The 21,974-nt window shown below is 34.0% G+C and overlaps 2 protein-coding genes across 3 annotated transcripts in view; one reads left to right on the top strand and one right to left on the bottom strand.

The window, feature by feature from the left end:
- LOC129960231 (ras-related protein Rab-5B-like) overlaps window positions 1-21,974 on the bottom strand; it is a 117,990-nt gene that overhangs the window by 90,189 nt on the left and 5,827 nt on the right. Inside the window, exon 1 of one of the 2 annotated variants that reach the window (XM_056073488.1) lies at window positions 6,934-7,073. The exons of the other annotated variant lie outside the window; for it this stretch is intronic. The gene's annotated coding sequence lies outside the window, so the exon portion shown is untranslated. Of the gene's footprint in view, window positions 1-6,933; window positions 7,074-21,974 lie in introns of those variants that run through there. 2 annotated transcript variants of the gene reach the window in all.
- On the top strand, window positions 11,569-12,651 carry LOC129959885 (uncharacterized). The gene has a single exon (XM_056072781.1). It carries the CDS (start codon window positions 11,569-11,571, stop codon window positions 12,649-12,651), a length of 1,083 nt encoding a protein of 360 aa, XP_055928756.1.

Below are 21,974 nucleotides of genomic sequence, written 5' to 3' on the forward strand. Positions count from 1 at the left end.
GATGGCTTGGTTTTAATTTCTCCGCTAAGGGAGCGGAGAAATCCTGGTTTGAGTCCGAATTCCACAGAAAAACTGCTGTGTGATTGAGTTTTGTATAAGTTTAATCGGTCGGGACCAATTTCCTACCATTGGTGTGGTAAGGAAATTTAGAAATGATGATCTCAGCTCAAGTGTTGACTTGGATATCTAATAACAGTTCAAAGTTGTCCCAAAATATATGTAGTGTTGCTTTAAAGCAGGACATTAATATGATTACATTAAACTGAAAAACTCTTTGGTAATATTAGGATGATCCTATTCTAACGTTGTGGACTATCATTTTTAACACTACTTTGTTAAACAGTGGAGAAAAAGAGAAATTCAATGAATCATTTTCATTTTTAATCATTTGCCGATGTGAAAGTCTCGAAGTACACTGACCCAATCGACTGTTCCCGAATGATGGCCGCGACCCTGAGTGCTGAGCAGAGGAAGCAGATGATCAACGTAAAGCACAGGATAAACACCGGAAACCACCCTGCGATCAGCCAACGACCTTATCGGGTATCGCCAGTGGAGCGACGCATAATCAACGACGAAGTCGATAAGATGCTGATGCGAGATATTATTCAACCATCGGAGAGTCCATGGTCGTCTCCAGTGGTGATAGTTCGTAAGAAAGACGGCAGCTGGCGTTTCTGCGCGGACTATCGTCGTCTGAACCGAGTTAGTAAAAAAGACGTCTATTCCTTACCCAGAATCGACGACATTTTGGATTGCTTGAAAGGAGCTCAACACTTCTCATCGATGGACCTGCACTTGGGGTATTCGCAAATCGAAGTGGACGAGGCAGATAGGGAGAAAACGGCCTTCATCACTAGTGAAGGGCTGTATGAATTCAAGGTAATGCCGTTCGGGTTGTGTAATGCACCCGCAACGTTTGAAAGAACTATGGACAATTTATTACGTCACTTAAAGTGGAAGATGTGCCTCTGCTACTTGGACGATATAATTGTATTTTCGAAGACCTTCTCCGAACATTTGCATAGGCTGCCGTACTTTCTTGCATGCAGGAAGACTTACCTTAAACCCCAAAAAGTGCCATTTCGGAGCCAAGGAGATCAAAATTCTTGGACATCTTGTTTCCGGAAAAGGCGTGAAACCTGATCCCGATAAAGTGTCCGCTGTCAACCACTTTCCTACACCGAAGACTGTGCACGATGTAAGAAGTTTCATGGGACTGTGCTCTTATTACAGACGATTCATCCAAAACTTCTGTTTTCGGGCTAAGCGACTCCAAGAGCTTTTAAAAGGAGATGCTAAATTCTGCTGGAATAAAGCTCAAAAAGACTGGTTCAGAGACCTTAAATCAGCATTGACCTCGCAACCTGTGTTGGCACTCTTCGACGAAGACGTTTCCACCGAACTGCATACCGACGCCAGTGGGTACGGTATTGGAACTGTGTTAGTCCAGCAGCAAGACGGAAAGGAAAGAGTCATTGCATATGCTTCAAGGACCCTATACAAAGCAGAGAAAAACTATTCGACCACTGAACGCGAATGCCTTACAGTCATATGGGCGATAGCAAAATTCCGTCCATATCTCTTTGGGAAGTCCTTTAAAATAATTACGGATCATCACTCGCTATGCTGGTTAGCTAATTTACGAGATCCTTCTGGTCGATTAGCAAGATGGCTTTGAGGCTTCAGGAATATGACGTCTGTATTGTTCACAAAAGTGGAAAGAAGCATGCCGACGCTGATAGTCTGTCCCGAAATCCTGTGCCTGACGACAACGTGCTGAAAACAGAGACCCTGGCGGCAATGATTGATTTGGTGTCGGAACAACATCACGATCCATCACTGGCCCAGCATATCGAGGCCTGCGAGGAGTCACCAGATTTATCAAGTGCGGGGTTCTCTATAGTGAATGACATACTCTGCAAGAAAAATTTTGACCCATCCAGAAAACAGTGGCTTCCAGTCATTCCTAAGAAAATTCGGTTAGAAATCCTTCGTCATTTTCACGACGAGCCTACAGCTGGGCATCTTGGGTTTTCAAGGACGTACGATCGTCTTCGGAAGAGGGTTTTCTGATCCCGACTTTTTCGAAGCGTGTGCCATTACGTAAGGCATTGCAGGGAGTGCCAGAGACGAAAGACGGTTCCTCAGAAGCCCCCCGGATACTGGGTTTCAATACCTCCAGCCGAAGTCTCCTTCGAGCCTATAGGGATGAACCTGCTTGGTTGATTTCCGAAGTCGCAAGAGGGAAATAGGTGGATAATCGTGTGTACGGATTATCTTACACGATACGCCGTCACAAAAGCCATTCCCACTTCAGAAGCATCAGAAGTAGCAAAGTTCTTCGTGGAAGAGATTCTTCTAACTCACGGAGCCCCTAGAACCATTATCACGGACCGAGGTCAAGTTTTCCAGTCAAAGCTTGTAACCGAAATTAACAACCAATGCAACGTGGTGCATAGGATGACTACCGCCTATCACGTGCAGACGGATGGACTAGCGGAACACTTCAACAAGACGTTAGCGGATATGCTGTCGATGTACGTCGATATCGAACATAAAACATGGGACCTAATTCTGCCGTTCGTCACTTTTGCTTATAATACGGCTAAACAGAGCACCACTGGGTATACTTCATTCTTCCTGCCATTTGGGCGGGAAGCCGAAACTACACTTGACACTATGTTCCATCACCCAATCGAGGATGCAGGACAAGACTATGCCACGCGGCTAGTAACCCGCGCAGAAGAATCGCGTCAGTTGGCTCGAATCCACACCTTTGATGCCCAAGGGAAAGACCGACGTCATTATAATTCAAAACATCGCACAGTGCTGTATCGTCCTGATGACTTAGTGTGGATCTTTATTCCTATACGGAAGTTGGGCCGCTCCAAAAAGCTTCTCAAGAATTATTTCGGTCCGTATGGAGTTCTGCGTCAACTTTCGGAGGTCACTTACGAGGTCCAGGACTTTGATCCAAATTCTAGGAGACGTAAGTCAAAGGACATTGTTCATGTGCTGAGGATGAAGCCCTACTACGCTCCAGAAGCCCAAGAGGATATATTTTCAGATTCCACGACAGTGGGACAGGACATACTGAATCCTGATCTAGACGAAGTGTATTTTCACAAGACGACCATGACATGACCGGACCCATGACTAGATCACGCTCTAAGGACCTTCGTCTATGACAGCGAGACGCAGTTCTCTTAAGGAGGGAGCAATGCAACAAAGCTAGCCACATGTCTCTGTGGCTAGTTGATATGACATTGGACTGTGGGCAAAGGGATTGCTGGTTCAATCCTCACCAAATAAATTTGTTATTTATTTATTTCTTTTCCTTTCAGCTCTTCCAGAAGTTTCTGAAATATTCCATTATTATAATTTCCTCAGAATCTTTGTACGTCATTTCCTCTTCAGTTAGTTCTAGAATATTCTATATCTGTATATAACAGTTTGCTTTATAGTAACCGAGGTCTTTGGTTTACTTTGAATAAACTAATATTGTTCTACGAGTGTGCTCTTCCTTAAGCCTATAAACGTGACAATATAACACAACTTTCAAGATTTGACAGAGTCAAAAACCGACGTTCATTCGGGTTATCATAGACCTTTGGTCACTTTTCTTAATATTGGACCATTTCCACAATTAAAGAATGCGAAATATCTCCATTTTACTGTAACAAAGCTATTACCACATTATTATAGATATCCCATAAATATGTTAAGTAAGCAATAAACTTTAGAAAACGTTTCTTCAATCTTTGCATTATGTATGAATTAATGAAAACTAATTGTCAAGGCTATTAAGAAATGATAAATCTAGCATCATGTATTTGTAATTTTTTATTAAATTTTTTTGTAGTTTTTTAATAAATATGATGTATATAATTTTTATAAGACGTTGTTTTTTATACATAGGACGGTAAAATCATTTTGCAGTTAAAAAAAATATTGTTCATAATACTACAGATATAAATATCTATATGAAAATTAGAACAAATTAAATGCAGACTTATAAACTACCTCTTGACAATTGAACTGTTTGTAAAAATACATAAAAGTTTATTTGAAAAGTAGCTTAGGATAAAAAATATATCGTTAATGAGTTTTTCTAAATTAATGAAAAATTTCGAGTTTAAGAATTCATTCATTTTTTTTGTTAAAAGGGACGAATTACTTTCAGATGATTTATCGATAATCTACAACTGTCAGACAATAGAAAGCTGTTGAGTTAGTTTATAAGATCTTGAGAATTATTTATATATTGAAAAAGAGCATTCTTTATATATAAACTTTTAATATTAAAACAAAATATTTTTTTCCTGAGCTGAAACTTCTAACGTAGAATAAGTTATGATGTATAATAATGAGTGAAGGTTAGAATCTGTCTTTCCTATTTATAATCACCACAGCTAACACTGACAATTTCTTAATAGTTTTTTAATTATCTTCACAACAACAGCAACAATGGCGCATCAGCTGTCTAATGCATAGTTTTGATGATTGCTTGAAAACATTTATAGTTCTATATCAATTAAAAAAATCGTATCATCGATAAAAACATATATATATATATATATATATATATATATATATATATATATATATATATATATATATATATATATATATATATATATATATATATATATATATATATATATATATATATATATATATATATATATATATATACCTGAGAATAAAAGTGACATTTTGAATGCACTTCTCAAGCATTAAAATATAATAATAGCCCCGAGATTTTCTTATAAATAGCAATGTATATATTCTGGTAGTATATGTCAGCTTTATTCATGTTCTGTTAATTCTTGGATTTCTGCCAATGCCTGTAATGCCTAAAAAGCGAACAATTACAGCAAAAGTGACCGTAGAGCTCAATACCCATCGGGATTCTTCAGTGTCAGTGATTACAGTTAAAAGGCACCTTCATAAACAGAACATTTATGGCAGAACATCCATTCCCAAGCCACTTGTCTCAGATGTTAATGGTAAACGTCGTCTACAGTGGTGTCACACTCACAAAACCTGGTCAATTGATAAGTGGAAGAAAGTAATATCGTCTGACGAATAGTGTTTCGCACTTTTCCCTACAACACGGCAGGTACACGTTTGGAGGACACCTGCACAAGCGTATGATTGTGATTGTCTCCTTCTAACTGTCAAGCATGGAGGGGGATCTGTCATGATATGGGCAGTCATATCGTGATTTTCTGCTGGACGAGTCGTAATCCTGAAAGGAAGGAACACTGAGGTGAAGTATAGAGAAATCTTAGTTGACCAGGTTCAACTAAGGTTCCTATGTTCCAAACTTTGTTTCCTGCAAGAGATGAAAATTTCCAGGATGATAATGCACCTATCCATGCAGAGAGACTTCTCCAATTATGGTTTGATGAACACGAGGCTGAAGTAAAACATCTGACTTGGCACTCTCAGTCACCCGACCTCAATATAATTGAACCCTTATGGAGAAAATCGGGTAACACTATTTGCTTAAGATATAAGAAGCTCTGCTCTTTACAAAGATAATTAATGTCAAAAGTGTTACATAAAATTGCCATGTTTCATTTATTGTCTACATCATTCTATAAACATCTTATTTATCATTGACATTTTTTTACGCAGATTGTATGAAGTTTTAATAAATATTTTGAAGATATTGTTGTTTTCAACGTTTTTTTTTTTTTTTTTTTTTCAAATCTGAAATCAACTTATAATTGATTTGTGTATTCTTTTATTTTATGCTTTTACTATTCTGTGAGATACAAATACTGCTTGTATTTTTATTTTGTGCAAATTTAATTTTTTTTCTTGCATTTTGTGTATTCTTCTTCTTCTTCTTCTTTTTTTTTTTTTTTTTTTTTTTTTTTTTGTCATGTAGAAGTGTAACACGATTTTTTCTGTATTGTGCATTCTGAAACATACTGATAAACCCAATAAACAAACAAACAAACAAAAAATGAAATAAATATTTTTCATCTCTAACAATAATAATGATTTTTATGCTTATTTGCAGAGAAATATTTTGGCAAATACTAAAATATCTGTGTAAACAAAAGGTAAAGAATGTTCTTTTTTCCTTAGGTACGTTTTGTTTGTTTTTTGCCTTGAACATGTGGACAGTTCTCTTTTTTTCTCTCTCTGTAACTGAATTTAGAATATATTAAATTTATGTTAGAATAAGGCTAAATTGACCTTGAATTTGGGCAATATTACTAAGTCTTAACGAAATTTAACAAAGTAATTACATCCATTTTAATGTTAAGATTTTAATTTTTATAAAAATATTTTGAAACAGAATAAAGCATTCTGAGTTTGAAATAAAAAAAAAAATTACCAATTACTCTCAGAAAAAGTTAACAAGGGCAAGTTTTTTTTAAAAGCGATTTTTTTTTAAATACGAATTTTTATGATACGAATTTAATTACAATATTTGAATTAGAGAACCTGAAGTTAAAACCAGGCTTCATTTTTGAGTGCTGTAATCATAAACTTTTTATATAATGGAACATTAAATGATTTATCTTCTTTTGGAAACTGCATGTAATTTAAAAGGCTCAATCATTGCAACTTAACGGTACTTTGAGAACTTCCCGTAAATCTCAGGGATCCCGTAAATCTCACGTTCATCCCGTAAATCTCAGAGTGAAAAATTATTTCCTGTTTCGTAGGGACTTTTTAAACCTAGTGCTTTACGCTAAAAACCAGTTAACCTGGCAATTTGAAAATAACCAATAAAACAGACAATAACATTAAAACGCTTAATAATGCTTAATACAGAGTGAATTCATATTCAAATAATGCATAGCTACAATGCACCAATTAAATTACGGAATCCATTTAAAAAGTAGAGGAAGAGAAAGAGCAGCACAGTATAAGACAATATTCAAGTAAGATTAAAAGCTCACTTACGATTCCCATGTAACAATCACGTCACTTGAATCGGTTCAATTCCATTTCTCAGGGGTAGGATAATAACGATCAACAATTTGAGCGCGTTCTACAATTGTCATTATTTTATTTTAAATTAAATTCAGTTTTCAGCTTTGATATAATAGTTCATTATTGATGCAATAGTTGTATAAAACATATATGGTTACTGCGAATATTATGTGAGTTAATGGTTGAATTTTCAGGAAGGAAGCTACAATAAAAAGAGATTACAGTTCCCCTTTCTTTGCCAATCTTTGTTAGTTCCATCTTTTTTATTTTAAACCTTGCAATTTTGATTTGCAAACCTTGAACCTGTCCAAAGAGACTACCATGTCCTTGATGCTTAATGATGTGCACGTTTTTATTCCAAATATCAGTGGCAGAACATAACAATGTCAGTGAAGGTAAATTGTTACCTTGGTGGAATCGTTATCCTTGAAAACTCTATGGATGATGATGTAAGCTTAGAAATAGGATGAAAGTGAAAGCTTTTTATAAATAATAGTTAAAAAAAAAACTGTTTCATTTAACGATCCGTTTGGTTTGATTATTTTTATAGGTGACGCATTTTGTGTAGAGATTGTGATTTAAAATTCGTTTACTTTCTCGTAGTGAAGAAGGAATTGCAGTCGTTAAAAATGTCTACCTAAATTTTGAAAATCTTCGCATTTTAGACCTTCTTCTTGGAATTATGTTTTTTTTTTTTTTTGTGAATCCAGTAACTGAAAAATGGCAACGGACTAAAAAAGTGAAATGTTATGATTTTCTTCATATTAAAGTTGCAGCAGTTTGACAAATTTTGGAAGAGGAGGGAATCTTTCTTTCTGCATGTAGTAATCCCAATTATTCAAAAACTCAAGAACCAAATAAATGAAGTTCAGAATATGGCCATCTCACCGTAATCATAGATATATATCAAATTTTTGATCAAGTCCTCATTGGTTGATTGGATCATTCGTATACAAGCTGACATAAAAACTCAAAAGCACCATAGCAAGATACGCCAAAATTAAGTCTCTAATAAGCTGATATAATTCCCTTTGTTCATTAGTACTAAATACAAAAACTAGTTAAAAGACAGCACACATGTATTAAGATTCAAAATGCATCCACAGAAAATTATATTAATTTGTTTATATTTTTAAAATGGTAAAGGGATTAAAGAATTTTGATAAAGAAAAAGAATGTTTTACATGAATTTATTTGAAATACCATTATGTTTTAATATGGTTACTCACATGTGATCTAAAATGTAAAAAAAAAAAAAATAGCTTGTTAATAATTACAAAATAGCGAAACTATAAATCAAATAATTTTTCATTTATATGCAATACATTTTAATAAAGAAATAAAATATTTGGACATACATATAAAGGGCAATTTTGGTTTTCTTTTAAATGTTATAATAATCCATTGATTTATCGCCAAATTTACAAAATACAGCCAAATTTTTGAGAAAATTTATTTATTAATGATTATTCTCAAAATTACTAAACTTTCTGAATATAAAAAATAACTTTTATAAAATGCTTTCACTTGGTTTTTAAATAATTAATTATTTTTTATTTAATAAGTAAATAATTAAATTTTAATTAAATAATTGAATTTTAATTTTATAATATTTTAAAAATATAATTTTTGAGGGGAGCATGTGGATTCTCATACTGTGTAGAGTGAAACAAAACATTATTTCTTATTTACATATTGAAGATGGAACATAAGAAAATTATATAAATAATGTTTCTATCTTTCTGCATGAATTTAATTTCTATTTTTAACTCCAAGAAATTCCCTTGTGAATTGCTTGAAGTCTTAATCTTGAAAAAATATGTCAATTTTATAATGAAATTAAAATATAGAATTAGCATTAAAAAAAAAAAAGATTTTTAGCTACTCATGTTGGAGAGTTTTATTTAGACAATAGATGGCAGCACGAGTAATCGTAAGTGATTGGATGCACCTGCAATCCAAAAATCTCAACTACACGGATTAAGAGCAAAAGGGATACATCTTCATGATTTATTTATGCTCATAAAAATGATCCGAAATTGTATTAAACGACAGGAAATTTTAAGACAGAATAAATTGAAACACAGATGCAGAAAGTGTCGGGTTCATATAAAAGCAAGAGGTGATAACTAATTTTAAATTAACATCTTCCGAAAATTGCTTTTGGCGGTAAATAGAGATCGTATGAAAGGAATTCCATAAAAAATATTCCGACATTTCTTAAATAGTTATAAGAAAAATTTTTTTGCAACATACTAAAGAAAAAAAAATATGTGGTGAAGGGGTGCCGCATAAAAAAATTTCGCTTAGAAAATCTGTCGATGATTTACAAAGAAATGAGAATAAAATGAATAGATCAATTACACGTGGAAGCAATTTTTTAAAATTTAATTTTTCATTTTAAACATGGAGAAATTTTCAAAATGTACATAATTCAATACTACTCGTCTCAATCCAAAACACTCATTTTCCTCTGATGAAACTGGTTCAAAATCACTTTCATCACTTGAAGATATTAGAGTTGATTTATTTTTGGAGTATATTTATTTTATTTTTCAATTCTGGAATTAGTTAATGTGATATGTACATACATTGTATACCAGAGTACATATGTACACTGATAGAAAAAAAATTTCAACGTTGTTATAATGCCAACACTGTTCGAATTCATACACTGCATTAAAAAAGACCGCACAAAAATAGGTTTGACTGTACTACGGATGTCACGGAGAAATCAATTCCTTAAACAGTTTCGCAACATAGATAGAAGATATTTTGATAGATAGATATAGAATTATTATAGCGATTGCATCGAAATTGGAATATTCAAAATAGCATTAATATTCGAATAATAAAAATATGCTTAAACGGAATTGAATGATATGCAATTTGAGAATCATACAAATGAATACTTCGCCAATCAACATTTGGTTCTCTTGCCCATTTTCAGTGGGTTGACCTTTCCTGCATACAGTTATTACTTCGGCGATTTTTGGTGCTATATTTTTTCAGCGAAATTTATCTCCCATCCATTTATATATGAGATTTGATTTCATTCCATTCAATAGTTTTATCTCCAACAAGGAACGCTATTTTATGTTACGATGCACTTATTCAGGTTACTTATGCACATATACAAAGTAAATATAATTAAATTACAGCTATTTAGGATTTACAGAATTTATTAGAAACCACATGAAATTTTTTTCAAAGTTGAGTTTTTATTGTTTTCACATATATATATATATATATATATATATATATATATTGATTAAAAAATAACCAGTTTCCTTAGGGGTCCCGATATTTTCAATATTGATGACTTCTGAGTTTTTGCAGTCAGTAGTTCCACTATGATAAAACTACTTGCCAAAGAGCAATACCTTGTTTGTATTTTTTCATAAATAATAGATTTACAAAATAGTGGATAGCTCAAATTTTCACCACCAAGGGTAGATTTAGCGTTGCATACCGAAAATTTGGGTAATAAAATCAACGCAAAAATTAAATAAATATTTTAGGGGTTTGACAAAACTTTAATGGATATTGTAAGGCAGAAATAAATTTTGAGCAGTCGCATTTCATTTTTAACATTTAACTTTGAGAATTTAACGTTTACGTACATTAGTTCACACATGTGTGAGAAAATGTTGTCTTCACACGCATTGTTCTTTTTACAATTCGGATATTATTTTTGATAACTCTATCTCTTTTATTTCATAATTCAGTTTACAATCTCTGCTCATCATGTTTTCTTCGAGAATGTGCATTCCAATCCATTTTTCAACATTTTCTTTATGAATGGTATAAGTGATTCATTTTACTATGTACAGACTGGTACAGATATTTATTAACTATTAGGAATTTAGTCCCAATGGAAATTATTTACCTATCATCTACTCTCAGTTAATAGATTTAACTCCACTGATTTGATATATCATGTCTGGGGACAAAACAGCAGATAATGTTCATTAGGTTATCAAGAAGTAAGGGAACTCAAATGTTTCTGTTAATTTTAAAAAGGCAAGTATATCATGGCATCTTTTCAAGATTCTGATGATACTATATCCATACTTCTGCAATACAGTTATATTTCTCATAACCAGTTCCTAATTAGCTGGAAATGTTCAGAAACTGCATTTATGAGAATATAAATTCAGGGCTCTGTAATAAATAAGCATTGACTTAGTGAAGAAGAACTGTCGAGTTGGGTGAATGCAAAGATTTGGTTCTGGCGACGTTTTCTCTTGATTGGCAACTGAATCCAACCTGTGCTGGGAAAGAAGAATGATGATAACGAGGAAAAAGGTGAAGACGACAGACCAAGAATGTTTAGCATCTTGTTCTTCATCCACAATCCATTTGCTTATTGGTGCTGACATAGCAGGAAAATTGATGACTGGAAAAATCCTCAATTTAACTTGTGGATTAACTGCCACTGAGACTTTGCTTGGTTGGACACTTATGGGAAGAGCACCAAGCAGTTTAGACTCTATAAGCATGAAAGTGACAAACTTACTTATAAAAGATTGTAATATAAGTGACTTATGGAAGTAAGAAGCCATTGGAATTACTGATCCTGCTGAATCTAAAAAGAAGACTGAAATGCATCAAAGTACTTTAGATTATTTTCGAAATACTCTGAAGATTAATGAGGATGGGAGGTACGAAATCGCCTTACCTTGGGTGTTAGAATCATCCCGGCTCCCTGACAACAGACAAATGGCCGAGAAACGACTTTCTTCTGTTTATAAAAAACTTGTAGAATCCGAGAAGGTTGGAATATATGCAGATGTCTTTAAAAAATGGATTTCTGACGGTGTCATTGAAGAAATTGAAGATAAAAAAGAGTTAAATGTATACTATCTCCCGCACAGGCCTGTATTTAAAGAGAACAGCATTATTAAGAATGTGAGGCCAGTTTTCGATGCATCCGCACATATAAAGGGTATGCCCTCATTGAATGCCTGCTTAGAAAGCGGTCCTAATTTAATTGAACTTGTTCCTCCCCTACTGAATCGTTTCCGGAAATTTCCTGTTGGAGTAGCATCAGAAATTGAGAAGGCATTTCTTCAGATCGGAATTAGAGAGAAGTTCAAGGATTATCTGCGATTTTTATGGAAAACCAAAGACAAGGGAATGAAAATCTACAGGCATCGTAGAGTTGTGTTTGGTTTCACTTGCAGTCCATTCCTTTTAGCGGCAACTTTGAATTACCATCTGGAAAAAGCCCCTGAAGAGCTCTTGAATACTGCGGAAATCTTGAAGAATTCATTTTATGTGGATAATTGTTTCTGCAGTTTAAAGAATACAGATGAAGCAAATAAATTTGTAGTTGAATCGCAAGAATTGATGTCTTTAGGAAAATTCAATCTACGAGGCTGGCAATCAAATGCTTCGCTTGAAATTATCGATCAGCCCGACAAATACCAAACTGTATCCTTATTGGGCCTAAACTGGGACCTAAAACAAGATACTCTGTCTTGCATCATAAACTGTCCGAAAGATGAAAATCTGGTTCTTACTAAAAGAGGTCTGCTTTCTTTGGCTCAGAGTATATTTGACCCTTTGGGTATATCTTCTCCCGTAACCATCATTCCAAAGTTTATGCTTCAAAAATCCTGGAATCTTGGACTTAAATGGGATGATGCCCTGCCAGAAGGTCTATCCAAACGATTTTGGAAATGACTGAAGGGTATAAAGAATCTTTCAGAAGTCAAAATACCTCGATGGATGAAACTGAGTCAACTTGAAGAAGAAACCGTCAGTCTTCATGTCTTTTGTGATGCAAGTGCTAAAGCGTATGCCACGTATTTTCCTAAGAGTAGAGGTTCGTGATGAAGTGTTTGTTAGCTTTGTTCAGTCTCGAGCTAGAGTTTCGCCTTTAAAGAACTTAACGATTTTACATCTGGAACTGCTGGCGTGTTGTATTGGTGCTAGACTGAGTGCAAGAATTATCGAAGACCTAAAAATGCCTAATCTGAAGACATTTTATTGGAGCGATTCATCGACAGCACTCACCTGGATAAAAAGAAATGCGCCTTGGGGAACATTTGTGTTTAACCGAGTCCAAGAAATACGCACCTTTACAAATGTTGAAAGTTGGAGACATATTCTCGGCACACAAAATCCGGCCAACCTTCCCAGCAGAGGATGTTCAGCGGAGCAATTTCTTAATTTTAAATGGTGGGAGGGACCTATGTGGCTTTATGAAAATGAAGAAAATTGGCCGAGTAGCATGGAAGAAGCAGACGAAGAATTAATAAATGCTGAGAAACGGAAGACCATATTGACATTTCATAATCATACCGAAAAACCAAATGATTGGTATTACAAATCATTCTCTTCTCATTTGAAGACTGTTCGAATGCTTGCATGGATTCGCAGATTCTGCAATAATGCCAGAAAAAGAGATGTTTCGAATTCCCCAACTCTTACTTGTTTTGAGGTAGAAGAAGCCGAACATCTATTTATGCTGTTGATACAGAGAGAAGTTTTTAATGGATTTTAGATCCAAGGTTGCACTCATTAAATGTCATAGCAGACAGGAATGGCTTACTGCGAGTTAAGACCCGCGCTATTTACCGTCAAGATACAGAAGACTTCAAGTATCCGGCGATCCTGCCAGGGGAACATCCAGCTGTAGGGAATTTGATCATGTATAAACATCGAACTCTGATGCATTGTGGAATTCAAATTTTGATTACCCTTCTCCGAGAGAAATACTGGATTCTGAAAGGAAGGAAGTCTATTCGAAAAATTTGAAACAGCTGTGTCCGCTGTAAGCGTTTCAACGCTAAACTTGTGAAAACAAATTTACTTCCCTTACCAGAAGACCGTGTGAAAAATGCAGGTGTATTTGAGGTTACTGGAGTGGATCTGGCTGGCCCATTGTTTCTGAAAGATAGTACCAAAACATGGCTAGCGCTCTTCACATGCGCTGTATATCGAGGGATCCACCTTGAACTTCTTTCCTCGCTGTCAACGGAAAATTTCATACTAGCGCTGAGGCGTTTTATTGTACGACGTGGACGACCTTCAGTAATATACTCAGATAATGGAACAAATTTTGTTGTAACTATTTAATTGTATTAACTGGCAACAAGTAGTAAGAAAAGGGAAAAAGAAGGAAATAATTTTTAAATTTATACCACCATCAGCTCCATGGTGGGGAGGATGGTGGGAGCACCTTATTGCCCGAGGAAAAGACCTCCTGAAGAAAGTTCTAGGCCGAGCATGCCTGAATTACGAAAAATTGAATACAATTCTATTCGATTACGAAGACATCGTAAATTCAAGACCCATTACCTACGTTTCAGAACACGGTGATTTGGAACCTGTAACACCATCTTCATTCCTCAGAAAACGTAGAGAAAATAGAATTCCAGATCTTGACCACTTGGAACTGTCTCCTGAGTATTTTCGCAAGCGGCGGCTATATAGGTGAAAACTGCAAGAAGATCTCAGAAATCGATTCTGACTGGAATACTTGGGGCATCTGAGGCAACATGCCAAGAAAATGATAAAAACCCACGATTTCAAGGAGGGAGAAGTGGTTATTGTCGAAGTAACCAATCAAAAACGTCTTTATTGGCCTCTTGGGAAAATAACAGAAAGATGGTAAGAATGATTCAGTTCGTCTTGTAAAAGTAAAAGCGAAGAACGGCGAATTTCTGAGACCTGTACAGCGTCTCTACCCCCTTGAGGTTCAAACACCTTCAGTAGAGAATCTACTAGAGAAGAGAGCATCTGAAATTGAAGATGAGAAAGAAGAGACAGTACAACAGCAATATGTTGAACATCCTGAGAAGCTACCAGAATCGGGCAAAACGTGTCTACCAAATCTAAATACCATGAAAACCCGTTTCGGCCGTAAGATTCATGCTCCCAAACGACTGGACCTGTGAACTGTTTGGTCTAAAGAACATTTTGAGTTTTCGTGAACAGAAAGCCCCAAAAGGTGGGAGTTTCGCATGAATCCGCGATCTTCGACGAAGCGAGTAACAACTCAACTCCATATTGAAACAACTACAACTTGGAATCAAAAACTTGAAAAACGGAACAGCGTTCTGATCAGCAGCTAAAAGATTCTGAACTATTTTCTTTCGGAAATGCAGTCATTTAAACTTAATATGTATATAGAATAGCTTGTCTTGTCGTAGAAATAAATGTTATAGTTAATTTTTTCAAGGAGAGTAGTTTTTTTCAATCACAGTAAAAGAACCCGTGTACCATAGGCGAGTACACGACACTATCAATACCTCTCACTTATTCTTTCCTTCTTAAATATAAATCTTAATCCTTCTTAAAGATAAAGACTGAATTATTGAGAAATGTTTAAACAATTACAATGACAACCAAGCAATAATTTAAAACATTGTTTGAACAATAAGGATGTGTGTATTTATGCCATTTGATATAAAAAGAATATGTGGACGACGTAAGATCGGCCCAGATGAAAAACGTGTATTCGAATTCACGGAACATTCAAATCTAAAAATGTTTACAAATAACTCATTGTAGATTTAAATCTTTCTCAGAACTTGTAATCATACTTTACCCTCAAGACATAAATAACGATATTATTGTCTTTGCTTTGAAATGTTTAAGCTTTTGAAGAAATGTGTTTGTGATTTTTATGTTCCATGAACTGTTGTAAGCGAATTAGACAAAACAATATACATTTCATTCCTATTTATTTTTATTCCTGTCATATCATTCATATTCAGTGCACAGTTAAAAGTAATAGGCTTTTTATTGTTATGAAGCCTGAAAGGCATAACATGATAGTCATAACTACAATTCTCTTATTTTGAATATACAAAATCAGTTCGAGAATCTTAAAAGATTCTGTAAAACTTTTTCTTGTAGAATTATATGTTAGTAACAGCTTATATTTATTGAAAATAACATAAATCTTAAAATTTATGTTAACGATGGCGATAAAATTCTGCAAATATTTTTTATTTACTTGTTTTGTCCGTTTTAGATTTCTGGGTCATTTTATTTCCCTTCCTTTCTTGCTAGCGTTTACAAAAAGACGGAAAATTTTTAACTTAGAGTAGCACATCACATACTTGATTTTTTTTAAAGTATAACCGAAAATATTTTGAAAACATTGTAACTTAATATTAAAAAAATAGCACCTAGAACAAAATGAAATAATTTTAATCGTTCACTTTAATTGAAATTAAATTTTTCTTCGAAAATAAACTTTAAAAAGTCTAAACTCTTCAATCTGAATATAAATTTTTTGAAAAAAATCAACCTTTTAAAAATATTTAATACTTTTTCGAACATGAATATTTCTTTCTTCCAATTATATTTGTTGAATTACTAAAATATTAAAAGAAATTTTGCTTGTATTAGAAAAAACATTCAATATTAAAAATTTAACATTTTTACCGTTTTTAGAGTGAAAAAGAAGAAAATTCCTCATTTTATATCTTCTGTATAAAGCTTAGCATTCATTGCATGCAATTTTATCATATATGTAATGATAAACAAATACAAATAAATTGAAATCTCTTTCTTAAAGTGCAAAAAAATCTTAGTATTTTTAAAAGAAGATGATGATAAAAACCCTAACATGGAGAAAATAAGTATAATGAGTAAAAGTATAAATAATCTCTGAAAAATATTCAAGATACTACTTTGATATTTTGGCACAATGACTATAAAGGTTAGAAAATTGAAATAATCAAATAAAATGTAAGTAGACATTTTGAACAATTTGAATAATGTGTCCTCTTAATTGACACGTCTTTATGCAGCACTAGATCTTTGTAATCCACCTTCTTATTTCGAATTTTCTGTTCTTCCATGACTTTCGCTAATGAATCACATATTCAGAGCATATTTTACTTACACTTTATAAATTTGCACTGTTTAACGTACCGTCTTCGAAAATTTTATTTAATTAAATGAATATATTTAAACGTAGACTTTAAATTCATTCTTGAATTTGCATAGTCTATTTTTCTTCCCATTATTTAATTGAATTGAATATTTTATTTATTTTTTTAAGAAGCAGAAATGTCTTGATATATTCTTAATTCCAGTTGGAGAGGGGAGATAGGGAGATCAGTGGAGAAGGAATGAGTATATAAAGAATCTAGGTGCCGACAGAGTGCCGGATTTGTGAGGAAAAGTGGAAACACATTGTTGTTTGCACAGCAGTCTTTGAGTAAATCGACAGACGTCTGCAGGAAAAATAAAATATCGGATTAATGAATTCAATAAAAAACTCTTTTTAACAGCAAAACCTACTCTTATTGCAAATGATACCAAAGTACTCAGAATATTATGCCATTTACTCATGCCTATAAATTTAGGGTAATTCAGAGTCACGTCGAAATCGAACACTAAAATACATATATCACCCGTAAAATGACTACACACATCTTCAAAAATCATATGCAAATTGCAGGAGTCACCAGATGACACCGATAGTACGTCACAATGACAAGAGTGTAAGAGAATGATGTATAAGGAATACAGGCAAAGAAGTAAAATTGTTCGGTAGTGCTTTATAAGCCTTTCAGTGCAATAACCGCATAGTTATGACACAAATGACGAATTTGGATGATTTTTTACGTGGTAGAATTATCGGCCGTCTGGAATGTGGGCGTACTCAGCTGGAAGTATCCGAGAAACTTGGAATCGCCTAGAGTGTCATCTCCAGGCTTTGGTAGCGATTTCAAGATGATGGTAATGTGAATAGACGTTGCAGCACAGGTCGCCCCCGAGTTACAACGGCGACTGAGAACTGGTATTTGGAAGTTACTTCCAAAAAAACAAAACAAAAAAAAAAACAGATAGAGCACAGCATGAGACCTGTCTCGTCAGCTCTCGTCAGCCACTGGTACGACAGTTTCAAGACAGACCGTGTACAGACGCTTAGGGCAGATTGGTCTATATATTCGTAGGACTGTCAGATGTGTTCCACTTATTGCAACTCATTGTCGCTTACGGTTAGCCTGGAGTAGAGAGCATGCATTGTGGACACCGCAACAGTGTGCTTGAGTGATGTTTTCCGACGAGTCCAGATATAGCTTGCAGTCTGATTCTCGCCGAGCTTTCCTATGGAGAGCGCCAGGTACCCGTTACCACCAAGAGAACATCACTAACGACACCGTTACGGTGGTGCAGGATTGCTCGTTTGGGAAGGAATTATTCTGGATTCCAGAACTGACCTGCATGCTCAAATTGGAACCATGACAGGTCAAATCTATCGGGACGTCATTCTGGAACAACATGTACATTTGTTTCGGGGCGCCATGGGTCCAGAACTCATGTTTATGGATGACAACACCCGTCCTCACCGTGCAAACATCGTAAACGAATGCCTTCGATCGGAGGATATCTCTCGTATGGACTGGCCAGCATTCTCATCGGACTTGAATCCAGTTTAGCATGTGCGGGACATGCTTGGCCGACGAGTTGCAGCCCGTCAACCATCTCCTACATGTCTACCGGAACTTCGGAGAGCATTGCTTGATGAGTGCTGTAATATTCCCCAAGCATGCCTAGGCGTTGTACGGACTGTATAGCAACGTCTTGGAGACATACTATGTATTAACGATCATACCAACCATGTAATATTGGTTTTTGTAAATAGGGTTTTTTTGTAATTTTCTCCAGGGAGCAAAAAATCGTAATTTTTATTAATGATATCAAACATATGGCATCTTTTATGCTCTTTACCTTTTGTTTAATAAATAGGCTTTATAAATAAGTCACATTTGTTTTGCTTCTGACTCTTTCTTTTCCTGAACTTGCATTATCCTTAATTTATGGACATGAGTGTATAATAAATATAACAAAATATAATCTTAAATAAGACCAGATGTTTCAATGATCCCCAGAGACTGACGTCAACATGCAGTGTCTGGTTTTGCTTTTAAGCTTTTCACTCACCGTTTTGGACAACTGGATCAGCTGGATTGTCAGAGTATCGGATTATAGAGAGGTCACTCATTGTTTATTTCAATCCAGAGGGGAAGAGAATGCCATGCTTGTCGTCATTTACTCAATACAGAAGGTGTAGATGGATGGTAGGTTTGAATTTTTGGTTGGATCTCAATTTTTAGAACAAGAAAAAAGGTTTAAAGCAACAAAACAAACATCTTTTAAATATCATGACTTATTTTACTTCCTTTCTCACTTCCAATTAAAATTCAATTAATTTATTTTCAAAATTTGTGCTTATTTTATCTTTATTTGTATCTTCTTTTTCATACGAATGCAATTTTAACTCCTGAATCTCATAAAGATTAGAAAATTTATATTTCTGCTTCTTTATTTCTTCATTTGCATTTCACTCGTTCTCTATTTTATTGGAGTCAGTTGCAAAACATTTCTGGTAGACGTAAACAAAGTTTTAACCATGCATTTTGTTAAAATTTTTATTTAATTTTTAACTGATTTCTTTTGTTTTTCATCGAAGATATATACAAAAAAATTGAGCATTTTTTTATCAGTTTTAAATTTTGAAAGTAAATTTATTAAGTAAAAGAACTGAATAAAAATGGGACAAAATAAGATTGTTCAATACTTATACAGAAAATATGATCGACCAATCGTGAAACTAAATTTAAAGGACTGAAATTAGTTATGCAGATAATCAAAATAATTAACAAAAGCTTCCATTTACCTAAAAAAAGTAGATGAAAAATATCAAATTTGTCATTTAACAAAGTCATTTAACTAAACCAAATAGATTTTGTTTCTGTTCATGCATAATTGAGTATGACCAATTGTTTGCTGTTTGGACAGGAAATGTTTTGTTCAGTTAGATTGGAGTATATTTCTAGTGGCACCAGCTGTTTTCCAAGAAATTTCTCCTTGAAAGAGTTATCCAAGCATGTTATCCTGATCATAAGTTCGGAATTCGAGAAAACGCATAAGATTTACAAAGAGATTCATGATGATAAGATGCATAATTGAGATATGTTTTTTTTAATTGAGACGTTTGTTCATGAATACATAAAATCTGCAAACCTTTTTTTAAGATTTATCTCAGTTTTTCACATTGTTATTACTCTAATTTAACAATGATAGTTTTTAAATTAATTTATAATGATTTAGTTTTTTTTATTTAATTAAGGTCTGATTTCGTCCAAGATTTGACACAAATCAATAGATTTGATGTTATTATTACATATTAAATTCCATAGTTACGGCTCATTTTTTTAATTTTTATTATTAATTTTATTTAGTTATTGTGTTCATACAGGGTGATCAAGAAATAACATGAGGTGTTCGGAGCCTTTATTATGTCATTTGCTTATACGGGTACTTTGTGACACATGACATAGAAGATAAAAGGAAGAGTTGCGGGAATTTATGTCATTCTGCAAGAATTCGCCCGTCGATTGCGTTGTCACTACGTGAACGCGCCTTATTTGTCGAGCTGTTTTATTAGCGGGATGAAATGCCTTCGTGAATACCGCCGGTTAAAACAGTTACGTAGAGGACCGATTACAATAACTAACTTTAGAAGAATGGTTGAGAGATTTGAAACAACAGGAATTCTTGGTGTGCAAACAGGCCGAGGACATACAGTTATCCATTAGGAACAAGTTGAAGAAATTGCAACTGCCGTTATGGATCAGGCGATAACTAATAAGCATGATAACAGCAGTCAATGCAAACAATATCAAAGCAAACAGATACCCCGTTCTCGACGATGCAGAAGGTATTGAGTAAGATCCTGAAATTTTATCCGTATAAGATAACACCTACTAACTGATGACACTGATCTGAATCTTGGCAATTTCTGGTTGTGAGGCTGTTCTGGTTCACTTGAAAGGCGTTGTGTATAAAGGACATGTTTCTGACATTCCTACTTTAAAATATCAAATAACGTTACATGTCAGACGAAAAAATGCCGATATGCTGTGAGCCACCGTTCGAAAACCTCGTGTACCTCATGCAATTATTGGAGCATCAAATTGGTGGTCACTTTGAGCCAAATTTGTAAGTTGCTACAAAAAACGTTTTTCATTGGTATTTGGTGTGTTGCTATTTACTGTTTCTATTGGCAGTTATGTATTCTTTTTCTACACATTATACGCTTGAAGTGCCAGGATTTACTCTATCGGCGTTTTTTGGTACCGATTTTCTTTTTAATAAATCAAAACCGCATGCTTTAATGTGTATGGTGACCAAATTTTGTTATATTTCGTCCAGTACATAACAGGCTACAGGGCTCCGAACACCTCCTGTTATTTCTTGATCACCCTGTAGTTTCACAAATGAGTTTTTCTGACTCAGGACAGTTTAAAACATGGAGATGCAACAAAATCTTGAGGCAACTTTTTAAAATAATATAACTGATTTAATGCTATAAATACCATCTTTCGAATGTTTCTAAACTTGACTTTCTATTATTAATAAAATTCACGTACATCCACACTAACAAATTCTCTTTTCTTATCTTTGAATTTAATTTCATTTGCAAATGATTAGGTGTCAAAGAGTTCATTACATTTTTTTTGTAATTACAAACAAATATTGCTATGATAATAATCAACGGATTGTATACATAAGAATATAAAAACTATAAATATACTATAAACAATATTAGTTAGACAGTAAATTTCTATCTCAACCAGTTCAAGAAAAATATAAAAAAATAGGTATCACCAGACCAACTCAAACATTTTCAATTTAATTTCCTTTATCAAAAAACGCAATGAGTAATATAATGAACACTTAAAAATATTTAATATCGTTTCAATTATAAAATATAAACAAATTTCAGATTTTCTGAAATGTGAACAGATTTTTTTTATTTTTTCATGTACAAAGTATAGAGATAGTATTATAATTGTCAAAAAATTCGAACTCTTCAGACCCTAAGCTCAAGAAACATATTTTATCCACCATGTGAATACGATAACACTTAAACGGCTTGAGCGAGAAGGATGAAATTGGTTTATGAATTTTAGGTGAATTTTGTAGATTCGTATTAAATTATACACTATTTGTCCTATGGAAATACGATA

Source organism: Argiope bruennichi, chromosome X2 (assembly GCF_947563725.1).
Source record: "Argiope bruennichi chromosome X2, qqArgBrue1.1, whole genome shotgun sequence".
Taxonomy (NCBI): domain Eukaryota; kingdom Metazoa; phylum Arthropoda; class Arachnida; order Araneae; family Araneidae; genus Argiope; species Argiope bruennichi.

What these genes read in the sequence shown, in the direction of transcription:
- LOC129959885 (XM_056072781.1), top strand. Translation starts at nt 11,569, where the DNA reads ATGCATCAAAGTACTTTAGATTATTTTCGAAATACTCTGAAGATTAAT.